At 56.5% G+C, this 13765-nt stretch overlaps 1 protein-coding gene across 1 annotated transcript in view; it reads right to left on the minus strand.

Annotated features, from left to right (window-relative positions):
* Window positions 1-13765, minus strand: part of pik3r3b (phosphoinositide-3-kinase, regulatory subunit 3b (gamma)) — a 755907-nt gene that overhangs the window by 297527 nt on the left and 444615 nt on the right. Inside the window, exon 6 of the mRNA XM_072510843.1 lies at window positions 7918-8119. Within this exon, the coding sequence (XP_072366944.1) occupies window positions 7918-8119 (202 nt within the window). The remainder of the gene's footprint in view (window positions 1-7917; window positions 8120-13765) is intronic.

The following is a 13765-nucleotide window of genomic DNA, read 5'->3' on the forward strand; positions in this document are numbered from 1 at the left end:
CCAGTCGGGGGCCGTCGAATGTGGCCCCGGCGGCGATTCTCCATGCTCAACGGGCCATGTGCCCGCCGAGTACCGCCGGGGTGGTTCACATGTGGTCGCACCCGGCGGGACCTCGGCGTTCTGCATGCGGGGGCCGTCCTGGTGGGGGGGCGGGGGAACCCGACTCCGGGGGGGGCTTCCACGATGGTCAGGCCCACGATCGGTGGCTACCGATTGGCGGGGGTGCTCATTCTCGGGGGGGGGCTATGTTCCTCCGCGCCGGGGCCCTATAGGGCGCCGCCATGTTGTGCGGGGGCCGGCGCGAAGACGGCCGCCGCGCGCAGTCGGTACAGCAGGGCCCCCCCCGGTAGCCGGAGCTGCAGGAAGCACGTCGGGGCCCTGCTGGCCCCCTTGAGGACGGGGAATCACCCCGGACTCTCTGGGAAAAAGTCCGGAGTGATTCCCGCCCGTTTTCCGGCGGGCGTGGGGACTTAGTCCCCAGAAGGGAGTATCCCGCCCCATGTGACACAGATCTCCTCGACATTCATGATTCCATGACATTTGATAATATGTTATCAAATGTGGAAATTATGTCTGCCCCATATATGTGATGAAATCATAAAAGTTATGTACAGGAAATTAATTCTTATAATTTCACGACAGTCTCATCAGAGCAACTTTGAATTCAACCAATTCTCTCACTCTACAGCACAGCCCTGATAGAAACCTCTTTATTGTTTCTTATACTTCAATTGTTCACCTGATTAGTAAATTCAGAGCATTGAATAATAAGTAAAATACTGCGGATGTTGGAGATCTGGGGCGAAATTCTCCGTTATCGGCGCAAAGTCCGCCGATTGGCGCAAAAAACGGCGCAAATCAGACTTGCGTCACGCCGCAAAAATTGTCGCGAAGTCTCCGGCCCGAAATGGGCTAGCAGCGACGTGACGGGATCCGCGCTTGCTCACGTGGTTCACGCCGTGCAGCGTCATACACGCCGCACGGTGTGACGGCTCATATCGATGCACTGCTCCCCCCCACCCGACCGGAACACCCGACCGGAACACCCGACCGGATGGCGGGCCGCCGCTCAGCCCCGAGGTTCCAGTCACGGGATGTGGAGGCGCTCCTGGACGCAGTGGAGCAGAGGAGGGAGGCCCTGTATCCCGGGCACGGCCGCAGAGTTGCCCCACGCCACAGCCGGCGTCTGTGGACGGATGTGGCAGAGGCCGTCACCGCTGCGGCCCTGACACCATGGACAGGCATCCAGTGCCACAAGAAGGTGAACGACCTCATCAGAGCAGGCAGGGTGAGCCTCCCCCCCTCCCCTGCCTGATATCCATATCCCCCCTCCCCCATATCCCCCCTCCCCATATCCCCCATATCTCCCCCTCCCCCATAGCCCCCATATCCCCCCTCCCCATATCCCCCTCCCCCATATCCCCCCTCCCCCATATCCCCCCTCCCCCATATCCCCCATAGCCCCCTCCCCATATCCCTCATATCCCCCCTCCCCCATATCCCCCCTCCCCCATATCCCCCATATCCCCCCTCCCCCATATCCCCCCTCCCCCATATCCCCCATCCCCCAAGTGAATCCAGCCCTAACCTTAACCTCTGCAATACACGCGCAACCGATGGTGTGCATTCATATACCTGTCTAACACTGTTGCCTTTTACCCCTGCCACCCCCCCCCCCCCCCCGCCACAGGAGAAACGCGCACACAACACCAGGGAGCATTTGAGGACTGGAGGAGGCCCCGCTGATGAGAGGCCACTGACCGAACACGAGGAAAGGGCCCTGGAACTGGCTGGCGGACCTGAGGACCGGGAGGTTGCTGATGCAGAGGTCGGGGGCGTACTAGCAAGTGAGGCACCGACAGCCCGTCCTCATATCCCCCCTCCCCCATATCCCCCCACCCCCATATCCCCCCTCCCCCATATCACCTGATCACTGTCTGCGTGTCTAACCATGCATGCTTCATTGTGTGTCGCGGGGCAAACGTCAAGGCACCCATCCCCGCAGATGCAGACCGCCCGCAGGATGCCCCTCGGAGGCCACGGGCGACGGAGAGACCCGGACCCTCTGGCATGCGACGCCCGCAGGATGCCCCTCGCACACCACGGGAGACGGAGAGACCCGGACCCTCCGACATGCGACGCCCGCAGGATGCCCCTCGCACACCACGGGAGACAGAGAGACCCGGACCCTCCGGCATGCGACGCCAGCAGGATGTCCCTTGGAGACCACGGGAGACGGAGAGACCTGGAGCAACAGGGAGACGATGCCCCCGTCACGTGCGGGTGCGACGGCGCAGGCGTGTGCCACCCAGCGACGAGAGGGGCAGCCACAGGCCCCCGTCACAGCCGAGCCAGGACACCACTACCCAGGACACCCCTACCCAGGACACCCCTACCCGGGACACCCCTACCCGGGACAGCGCTACCCAGGAAGACAAAATACCGGACAGTGACACAGAGTGGATGGGTGGAGACGAACCCCCACCCCAAAGTGCCATGGACTCAGAGTGGGACGAAGAGCATGACACAACGCCACTGCTGTCACCAACACCCTCCACCATCGCAGAAACACTCACCTCGGTTGGGTACTTTAGTGATGAGGCGTCTGGTACACTCACTGGTGCGCACAACACAGCCGTCCCGGTACAGCAGGTGGAGGTAGGAGCAGCAGAGGGGCCGGGCGGTCAGAGGGCAGCCCAGCCCAAGCGAACATCTGCCGCCCAGATGGATCCCGGGTTCCTGGAGTTACCACACCCACCCATAGATCCGATGCAATCACCGACACGGAGACGAGCGAAGAGGGTGACGGCCGGCTTGCGGCGGCTGCAGTCGCAGGTGGAGGAGTCCACCCGCGTCCAGGAGCTGGGAGTGGTGCCGGTCATACGTGCCACCCAGGCCGACACCGCACGGGTGGCGTCCACGGTGGAGGCAATGGTTGCGACGGTGTCAGACATGGGGAACGGTTTGCGAGGCCCGGGGCTTTCCGTGCAGGCGGCGTCTGTGGCCCAGGACATGGCTGCCCTCTCACAGGAGGCCATGAGCCAGTGCCAGCGCTAGATGGCAGAGGCGCTCAACGCCATGGCCCAGTCTCTGCAGGCCATGGGCCAGTCTCAGCAGGCCATAGCCCAGTCTCTGCAGGCCATCGCTGAGGGCATCGGCACCATTGGCCATGTGCGAGCCAGCGTCGCACAGTCACAGACAGGGTTTGCCAATCCCCTGGGCTCCATGGCTGCAAACCTGCAGACCCCTGTCGATACCAGCACGGGCCTCCAGGACTGGCAGCGCCAGATGTCGGGGGGGCGTCGGATGGCCAGTCCGTACACATCCCCCACCCATGTAGAGGCTTGGGGGCCATCGGGCACCCCGAGGGAGGAGGAGGTGCTGTGGTCCGTCCCGGCTCCCCCTGTAGGGGAGGTCCCGGTACACCGCGACACCTCGGACTCCCCCCCTTCCGTCCCAGGTGCATCGGGTGGGCAACGGGCAGGACAGGCTGGCAGCTCGCCACCCCAGTCGCCCGGGCCGCAGCCTGGCCCATCTAGGCCAGGACGCCCCAGGAAACGGCTGCCAAAGGGATCCTGTGTCAGAGGGCAGGAATCACAGGAGTCCACCTCCAGTTCTGCTGTACCGTCTGGGGAACCACGTAGACGTAGTCAAAGGGCCCGTAAGGCCAAACAATTATACACTGAGTAAGTTGGCACGGGTGCAGGGCACAGATGAGTTTTAGGGGCTAGGGCACTTGCATGAACTCCTTTGGTTATTAAAGTCAATGTTACACCTACAGAAGCTGCCTTTGTGCTCTGTCCAAAGCATGCGGGGGTGTCATGTACGTTGAGCGCAAGTGTGTATGTGAGGGGTGGTCTTACCTCAGCCCTAGGTGAGTCTGCCCCTTCCCCCTGGGCCGCCATCAACATCCCCCCGGGCAGAGGACGGGACCGTGCGCTGCAGTGTCACAGCCGCATGCAGGGATGGTCCGGGTGGATGGTGGTATTGTGGCCATGCCGCAGGTGGATCGGCAATGGGGGGGGGGGGGGTGCATGCGGGTGGTGTGGGTGGGGTTGGGGAGTGTGGTGAGGGTGCTGGGTGGGTGGATGGGTGGGGGTGGTCGGCTGTTGCCATGGTGTGCGGTCTGTGGCCGTACTACCCGATTCCCACGCCCATCTAGTCAGTGAAGCGGGCGGCTATCAGCCTGTCCCGTGCCCGCTGGGCCAGCCGGTAACGGTGGACAGCCACCCGCCTGTGTCTCGACCGTCTGCCCTGACCATTGCCCCCATCCCCCTCATCTGGGAGGACTGCGCCTCTTCCTGCTGCTCCTCCACTCCGCCCTCCTCTGCCTGCGGCACATCGCCCCTCTGCTGGGCTATATTGTGCAGGACGCAGCACACCACAATGATGCGGCCGACCCTATCTGACCGATACTGGCAGGCGCCCCCAGAGAGGTCCAGGCACCTGAAACGCATCTTCAGCACGCCAAAGCACCTCTCTATCACTCCCCTTGTCACTACATGGGCATCATTGTAGCGGTTCTCCGCCCATTGCGTGGCCTCCGTATAGGCGTCATCAGCCACGATCGCAATGGGTAGCCCCTGTCGCCCAGCAACCAGCCCCTCAGCCGGGGATGGCGTCCCTCGTACATGTCGGGGATGGATGACCGCGACAACACGTATGAGTCGTGTACACTGCCCGGGTAACGGGCGCAGACGTGCAGGATCATCATGCGGTGGTCGCAGACCACCTGTATGTTCATCGAATAGGTCCCCTTCCTATTGGTGAACACGGCCCTGTTATCTGCAGGTGGCCGCACGGCGACGTGCATCCCATCAATCACGCCCTGGACCATGGGGAACCCGGCCACGGCAGAGAAGCCCACGGCCCGGGCATCTTGGCTGGCCCGGTCCACAGGGAAGCGGATGTAGCGGTGAGCCATGGCATATAGGGTATCTGTCACTGCCCGGATGCACCGATGCACCGATGTCTGCGATATGCCGGACAGGTCCCCACTCGGTGCCTGGAATGACCCCGTTGCATAAAAGTTCAGGGCCACCGTAACCTTGACGGACACGGGGAGAGGGTGTCCCCCGCGAGTGCCACGCGGTGACAGGTGTGCCAGCAGGTGGCAGATGTGTGCCACGGTTTCCCGGCTCATCCGGAGTCTCCTCCTGCATTCCCGGTCCGTGAGGTCCTGGTATGACAGCCGGGGCCGGTACACACGGGGCGCCCTCGGGTGCCTCCGTTGCCGTGGGGCCGCGACGTCCTCCTCCCCCTCCTCGCCCTGTCAGTCAGGTGTCCCTCCAGCCTGGGCGGCTGCCGCCTGCCCCTCTGCGGCAGCCTGCGCCGCCTCTCTGGCACGCTCCTCCTCCTCAACCAGGGCAACATAGACATTAGCGGCTGCCGCCACGGCGGCCAACATCGCTGGATGATCAGAAAACATGACGGCCTGGTGGGGGGGGGGGGGAACAACGACATGTCATCATTGCCCATATCCCCTCCTCCCCCCAGCCAGGTGGCATGGACCGCATGGGTCCAACTGTTGGAGGCTGGCACCTGGCCAGGTGGACCAACTCACTTGCCCTCGCATCCCCCTCCCCGGCACGGGCCCCCCATCCCCCTCCCTGGCACGGACCCCCCATCCTCCTCCCCGGCACGGACTCCCCATCCTCCTCCCCGGCACGGAGCCCTCATCCCCCTCCCCGGCACGGACCCCCCATCCTCCTCCCCGGCACGGACCCCCCATCCTCCTCCCCGGCACGGACCCCCCATCCCCCTCCCCGGCACGGACCCCCCCATCCCCCTCCCCGGCACGGACCCCCCATCCTCCTCCCCGGCACTGACCCCCCTCCCGGCACTCCCCCGGAGCCGAGCCCATTCTCACCACCCCCCCCGCCGCACACACACACACACAACCCGAGACACACCTCTCCCCACACATTCAGACTGCGGCCACGCCATCGCCTGCCCAGCGGCCAACCCCCCAGGCCGTCACTCACCTCCACGCTGGTCGGCGTGAACCTGGAGCACAGGTTTACGCCGATTAAAAGGAGGTTTGATTTACGTCGACGTGACCCGTCATCACGTCGACGGGACTTCGGCCCATCCGGATGGGAGAATATCGGCAGGCCCAAAATCCGCTGCCTTGCGCACACCCGTGCCATTCTCCGACGTCTGCGGCGCCATTAACGCCCCGCCGACTTTTCTCCCTTCGGAGACTTCGGCAACCGGCGGGGGCGGGATTCACGGCGGCCAACGGCCATTCTCCGACCCGCTGGGGGGTCGGAGAATGACGCCCCTGAAATGAAAGCAAAGAATTCTGGAAAAGCTCAGCCGGTCTGACAGCATCTGTGAAGAGAGAAAGAGTTCACGTTTTGAGTCCATGTGAGTCTTCTTCAGAGTGTGTAGCTCTGAGCTGATGAGCTCTGAAGAAGATTTGCACAGACTTGAAATGTTTACTCTGTTTCTCCCTCCACAGCTGCTGCCAGGACTGCTGAGCTTTTCCACCACTTTCTGTTCTTCATTACTAAATAATCGGCGTTCAACACTCCTGAAGTAAACACAGCAAATTACTGTTAAAGATGCTATGCCCATTAATTATAAAGTCAATAACAGGCTAAACACATGCATTGTTATCTTCTATAATTCCAATGCCATGTATGATTCTTCAATAGAAAACCACAATCTAACCACAAATGTATTCCATGTTTGGTGGAGAATGCCAACACAATCAAATCAATCTTAAAGTTCTCGGAGATGTCTCAGCATTTTTACAAGCTTCTTATGAGTTTGAAATGTGGAGTGAATCAATGAGTAAATGGGCTCTTGTATACAGATGAAGATATTTACTTGTATTTATATGGAAGAGGAGGGGAGATTTTTATCTGCCAACTGCCCCATTTAAAATGTCTTTACCGTTTTGTTATCGCCCAAGGCCCGACCAACTCAATGGGCGAGATCTTCCTGCTGTTTAAGGCGGCGGGATCTTTTGGTCCCGCCGATGGCGCACCCCCATCATGGGTTTCCTGGCAGAGTGGGGTGGATTCAATGGGAAATCCCATTGACAGCGGCGTGACCAGAATATCCGGTTGCCCTCCCACCGCCGGGAAGCGTGCCTCAGGGGGGCCAGAAAATCTCCCCCACTTTCTGCCCAATGGAACTAGTTGTTTTGCAGTCAAGCCAACTATCCATGAATGGTCTAACTGTAGGTGGTTTAGAAAAGTCACTAAATTGCAGGATGCTTTCCTGGCCCCAAGAGAAATTTTCTGACCTATTTTCGGTCGTTCTGTAACCATTCTTTGGATTGCCTCCCCATTGACTTTTAAAGATTTACTTCCAGCTCTGTGCAGCAACCAATGGATTTACTGCCCCCCCCCCCCCCCCCCCACCACCACCACCACCACCACCACCACTCCCTCCCATTAGTTTTCTTTCTGTGCTGGCAGCTCAACAATCAAATTAAAGGCACAACCGTGAAAATGTTTCAGCCCTCTTGCTGGTTCCTCTGGGCAGATGATGCCATTGTTCCACCCACCACCTCATTTTATTGTGCGTCCAAAACAGAAATCAGCTCAGTGGGATTTACAGAAAGCATGATCCGAACAATATTCTGACCAAAAACCAAAATCAGCAGACAGAATGAAGTTCAGATTGGGCGTTCTGACCTCCAAGTCTGAGTTCCCCAAATGCTCCCCCATTGCACACCATGCTAAGATTCCAGTAAATAAAATATATCCCGACATTTTTTGGCAAATCAAAGGTCAAAGAAAATTACAGCACCATGCTTATCAAGACTCAAGTTGCATTGCAAAAATGCCACCCTTAGGATATGTTACAGAAGCTATTCTACAGTCCTGATAAGTTTCCATTAAAAAAACAAGCCTTTGACAAAACATCTTTTTGTGCATGTTATTTGTTTCCAAAGTCATTTACCTTGATAATGAGTGCCTGAAGAAGACGTCACTGAAGATTTCGCCCAGAAGCCTTGGGGTGAGATGGTTTGTGCCTTCATACTGACACACTTTACAAAAGTGCTTCACCAGATATTGCAAAATAAGGCTGTGTGGCTGAGGCAGGCTGGGAGATTCCACAATTCTTCTGATTTGTTTGACGCAGTCATCAAGGTTCTGGATTTCTGAATAACAGAGATCAGATTATGTTAGGGCCTACTTTCAACATTGGTAAATATAAGAACCTCATGGCCATGTATTGTGCAGCATACAGGGGCTGCATCACCCCATAGTGTAGGATGGCATAGGTACCTGTAATTTCATGCAATCACAAAATTGTTATGCTGCAGAAGGAGGCCATTTGGCCCATTGTGTTTGCACTAGCTCTACAAAATAGCATTATGACTTAGTGTCATTTTCTTGCCTTGTCCCAACTCCTGCACATTGTTTCTATTCATATAATCGTGTAGTGCCCTCTTGAATGCCTTCATTGAACCTGCCTCCACCACACTTACAGGCATTGCATTCCAGACTCTGAACCACTCGTTGGGGGATTTTTTTTTTTCTCACATCATGGGCGTCATTCTCCGACCCCCCGCCGGGTCGGAGAATGGCCGTTGGCCGCCGTGAATCCCGCCCCCGCCCCCGTCGAAGTCTCCACTCCCGGAGATTGGGCGGGGGTGGGAATCCGGCCGCGCCGGTTGGCGGGACCCCCCGCTGGATTCTCCGGCCCGGATGGGCCGAAGTCCCGCCCAGGAATTGCCTGTCCCGCCGACGTAAATCAAACCTGGTATTTACCGGCCGGACCAGGCGGCGTGGGCAGGCTCCGGGGTCCTGGGGGGGGGGGGGCGCGGGGCGATCTGACCCCGGGGGGTGCCCCCACGGTGGCCTGGCCCGCGATCGGGGCCCACCGATCCGCGGGCGGGCCTGCGCCGTGGGGGCACTCTTTCCCTTCCGCCTCCGCTACGGCCTCCACCATGGCGGAGGCGGAAGAGACTCTCCCCACTGCGCATGCGCGGGAAACTGACAGCGGCCGCTGACACTCCCGCGCATGCGCTGGGAAACTGACAGCAGCCGCTGACGCTCCCGCGCATGCGCCGCATTTCCACGCCAGCTGGCGGGGAAACAAACGCCATTTCCGCCAGCTGGCGGGGCGGAAATCCCTCCGGCGTCGGCCTAGCCCCTCAATGTTGGGGCTAGGCCGCCAAAGATGCGGAGCCTTCCGCACCTTTGGGCCGGCGCGATGCCCGTCTGATTGGCGCCGGCTTTGGCGCCAGTCGGCGGACATCCCGCCGTTGGGGGAGAATTTCGCCCCATATCAGCTTCTTTTGCAGATCATTTCTGACTAAATGCAGTACTATGAGAAGGTGCAGAACAAAAGGTCCAAGGGTGGGAGAAAATTAAAATCAAGAGAGTGCACCAGACAGAAGCATCTTCTTAGACCTCCTATTGGTATTTACAAAGACTTTGGATCAGAGTTGTTGTCCATCTTCTGGAGGAGGTAAAATGCAGAGTCCAGAGTTGAATGGAGGGAGCAGAAAAAACAACAAAAGAATGTAATTTCCATTATCTCTGCTTCATTATTTCTTTTTATAAATTAGAGTACCCTGCGGTGATATACATCACTGTAAGCACACAAAGGGTTAATGTACATACACTACACGTAGCTAGACACTAGAGGGAACACCAGAGACATGCACACAGGCAGTCAACCAATAGGTCAGTAAGATAGGACACGGCCAATGGGCAGTCACGATACACACAGAGGTGACACTACCACAGGAGGGCATTACACCAACCCATATAAAAGGACACATCACACATGCTCAGTCTCTTTCCAGTGGAGACACTCAGTGAATACAGACACAGGGTTGATTGAACACCACACCCACCACGTGGATTGTAGCAGACTTGTTCGTCAGTCTGAGTAACTATATCAGGATTAACAGTAGAGTCGAATCCAAGTAGGAGAATTGTTAATAGTTTACTAAACGTGTTAAAGCTATCTCCAAGTCTGAACCTTCCTTTGTCAGAGTGCACATCAAGGAAGCAGCTTATGCAATGTCAAGAGCATAACAAAACATACCCAATTCATTTTTTCCAATTAAGGGGCAATTCAGCATGCCCAATCCACCTAGCCTGCACATTTTTGGGTTGTGGGGGCGAAACTCACGCAAACACGGGGAGAATGTGCAAACTCCGATCGAACAGTGACCCAGAGCCGGGATCGAACCTGGGACCTCGGCGCCGTGAGGCAGCAGGGCTAACCCACTGCACCACCGTGCTGCCCTCTGCTTCATTATTTGTTATAATGCACAGAGTACAGTATTGAATGAGATGTTGCACAACCAGCTGACATTAATTTACCCCTTGCTGCCAGAAATCACTTGGATTGTTCAACAGAGATTAAGTTCAATATGTATAACTTGTATCATAATTTCCTTCATTCCTGTAGCTATGATATTGGTGTTTTTGTGTGCTGGGAGAATCTTGAGTGTCTGATCATTTAATTATTTATAAAAGCAGTTAGCTTTTGATCGGTTCACTCGAAAGTGGGCTTTTGCCAGATTTTCACCTTTATTTTTCATGTGGTTAGCAGCAGTAGGAAATTGACAGATCTCCCAGTGAAAATGTATCCTGTTCATTTATGTAACATAAGCCAGTTTGTAGAGTCATGTGTGAAATTGTAGTGCCAAGTAAACTCAGCAATAGGGCTACAGAACAATCTCTGAATTGTGATTTTGATTAACTAGATATTGAATAGTGTCATCTGGATTGTAGGGGGAAGCGAGGTCTATTTACTGGGTGACCTCGATGCTGAACCAGAGATCTCCTATCCAAGCTCTCTGTGACAGAGAACTATCCATTGGACCCCAAGGCCAAAAGTTCTGTCCCCACCTGTTGGAAACCAGGGGCGCGATTCTCCACAATAATTTCTAAGTTATTTTGTGGCGGGTTTGTTAGGGTGTTTCCCGCCGGTTCTGCCGGTGAGTTCCCCACCGCTGTTCAACGGGTGGCACAGTGGCTAGCACTGTTGCTTCACAGTGCCAGGGTCCCAGGTTCGATTCCTGGCTTGGGCCACTGTCTGTGCGGATTCTGCACGTTCTCCCCGTGTCTGCATGGATTTCCTTGTGGGTACTCCGGTTTCCTCCCACAAGTCCCGAAAGATTAGGTAAATTGGACATTCCGAATTCTCCCTGTATACCTGAACAGGCGCCGGAATGTGGCGACTAGGGGATTTTCACAGTAACTTCATTTCAGTGTTAATGTAAGCCTAGTTGTGACACTAATAAAGATTATTATTATTATGACACTTACACCTTTTTCAGCCCTCGAGAGTTTCTCACCAGTTTAGCCCACAGTTAGAAATTTTTTTAACACTGAGGAGCTGAACTCAGGATCGGGCCGTAATTTTGAAAGGGTGCCCCGATCTCTAAGTCCCCTCCCCCCACCCCTCACTCATGGACAATGTCACCCCCCACACACATGGGCACTACCCCACACCCTCAAGTGAGTACACCCCACTAGAGGGCGCCTGGGGGTCCCCCCTCTTCAAGCCCTCTTACAGCACCCCCTCCCTCCTAGGACCACCACCAAACATCCACCCAATCTCCCAGAGGCCCCTACTTACCTTCCCTGCATTCCCCCACCTTTCAACCTGCCCTCCACCCTCACTTCATGGGCATGACCCCCTCACTCCCTGGCCCTTGGCAGTGCCACCCTGGCAGTGCTCCTGCTGGCTTGCAGTGCCATCCTGGCATCTGGAGTACCCACAAGGACCAGCACTGATCGGCGCCCGGCTGCAGCGTCCATGGGGAGGGCGAAAAATCGATGGAGGCCACTGGACCCCGGGCAGGTTGGTCGTAAGTAGGTTTACGACCTACTTCCGAGAGCGTCATTCGGTCCTGCCCATTTGGGGCGGGGTTCTGACTCCGACATCGTGCGGGACTTCAGAGAATCTCAGGAGTACGGAGCCTGTCGGGAGGCTCGCTGCAAGCCTCTCCCAACATTCTCCGGCCGCGTTGCGCTCAAACAAGAGCACAAGGTGGCCGGAGAATCGTGCCACAGATGTACGACTGAAGATGTATACCGGGATCCTCTGGAAGTTGTGACCCACTGACCTCCGTGGCAAGTACCCAGGAAGTTTCAACTTCCATTGGGCAATTCCCCTGCTCCCTGAGACCCTCTGCGAAAGACCCTGAGAAGGATTCTCCAATGCCCGACGGCGATATTGTAGTCGACAATCAGACGGAGAATTCCTTTTGACGCCGAAAACGGGGTGCTGCCTGTTTTCAGATGCTCCGCCTCCTCCAAAACGGCATTCACGGTGAGTACGCCGCACACCGTTGGGCCGACCTCAGGATGTCACCTGAAGGCCCTCTGCCAATGCTCCGCCCCCGATGGGCTAAGTTTCCGACGGCGTTGGACACGTGTGCTCTGAGTTTTCGTCAACCTCGTGTGGCTGCTGTGGACCTTGTCTAGCGCCACCACAGTCGGGGGGGGGGGGGGGGCCATTCCGCTAGCCAGCGGGGCTTCGGCGGGGACTGGGGGGACTGGTAGGGGGTGGTCCGGGGGTGGCTAGGGGGATACAGGGGGGCACTATCTGGCAGGCCGGTTCCGGCCGGCGCCATGTTGTACAGCGTGACCGCTGCAGGTCATCGCCGCGCACATGCACGGCCACGGACCCGGCAATTCACCGGCCGTTTATGTCGGAAGTGCTGGGAGTTTTACATGGCACGGCTCCTAGCCCCCCACCGGGCGGAGCATTGGTGCGCGGGCGGCGCTTACTTTTTCATCGTAAAACTAGACACTTCCTCCGGACATAGCCTCAAAATCGGAGAATCCAGCCCCCTGACTCTGAGTTCTGGACAGTTCTGTGGGACTGACCTGAATAGTTACCCCAAAAATGTTGGACAGATTAAAGCCTAATCTAACATCTGGATAGCTACACCACATATCCAACCCCCATCACCACCCCTGACTTTTCTACATCCCCCCAGAACCAGCTGACTACCCTCATGACCCAACCCGATCCAACTATCCACCCGACCAACCGACTATCCCGACCTGACGTGACTACCCCTCCGACCACCTCATTAGTCCACTGACCCAACCCTACTATCCCTCTGATCTAACTACCCATTCAGCTTTCTACTCCCCAATTAACTTATCCACACCCTCACTTCACCTACCTACCCACGTCAACCACTTACCCACCTCACCTACTTATTCACCTGACCCATCACTTACTCCATACCCACCCTCACCCACCTAGACCCTACCCACCTACCGAGACGCACTTGATGAATTTACCCAGATAGCCCCCTGCCCATTTATCCACTTACCCATTCACGAACATTCAAACTGGACCTTTGAACTTACCATACAGCAACTAGTGCCGTTAACAAGGGAGCAATTCCTGTCTTCCTTCAACTCTGCTCTGACAGATTTCCCCAAGGGACGCTGAGCTCTGCATTTCTGTCAAAGGCAAACTCAGAAGATCTTGGCAGAGATGCTCAGCTGCATCAAGTTAGGGGAATTTTCAAGTGCAGCAGCAATCAAAGATCGTCTCCGCTGCTCAGAAGATCCACGCCCAGATAATTCATGGCCAGAAAAATGACTTTGACTGTAATCATATATAACCACCAGCCCACACAGTTGTGTCATTGCCTGTACCTGTCATTTACTACGACCCCAAATCAAAGTCTGGTTTTGGTTTTCTTGCTGTTAATTAATTTATTAGACTAGACTTAGTTAAAAATGTTCTTCCCATTTCAATTCCCTGCCTTCCACTCAAGGTATTCCCCCTTTACTTGGTAATTGTTCTACAC

The sequence above is a fragment of the Scyliorhinus torazame genome, chromosome 7 (genome assembly GCF_047496885.1).
Source record: "Scyliorhinus torazame isolate Kashiwa2021f chromosome 7, sScyTor2.1, whole genome shotgun sequence".
In the NCBI taxonomy this organism is placed as follows: domain Eukaryota; kingdom Metazoa; phylum Chordata; class Chondrichthyes; order Carcharhiniformes; family Scyliorhinidae; genus Scyliorhinus; species Scyliorhinus torazame.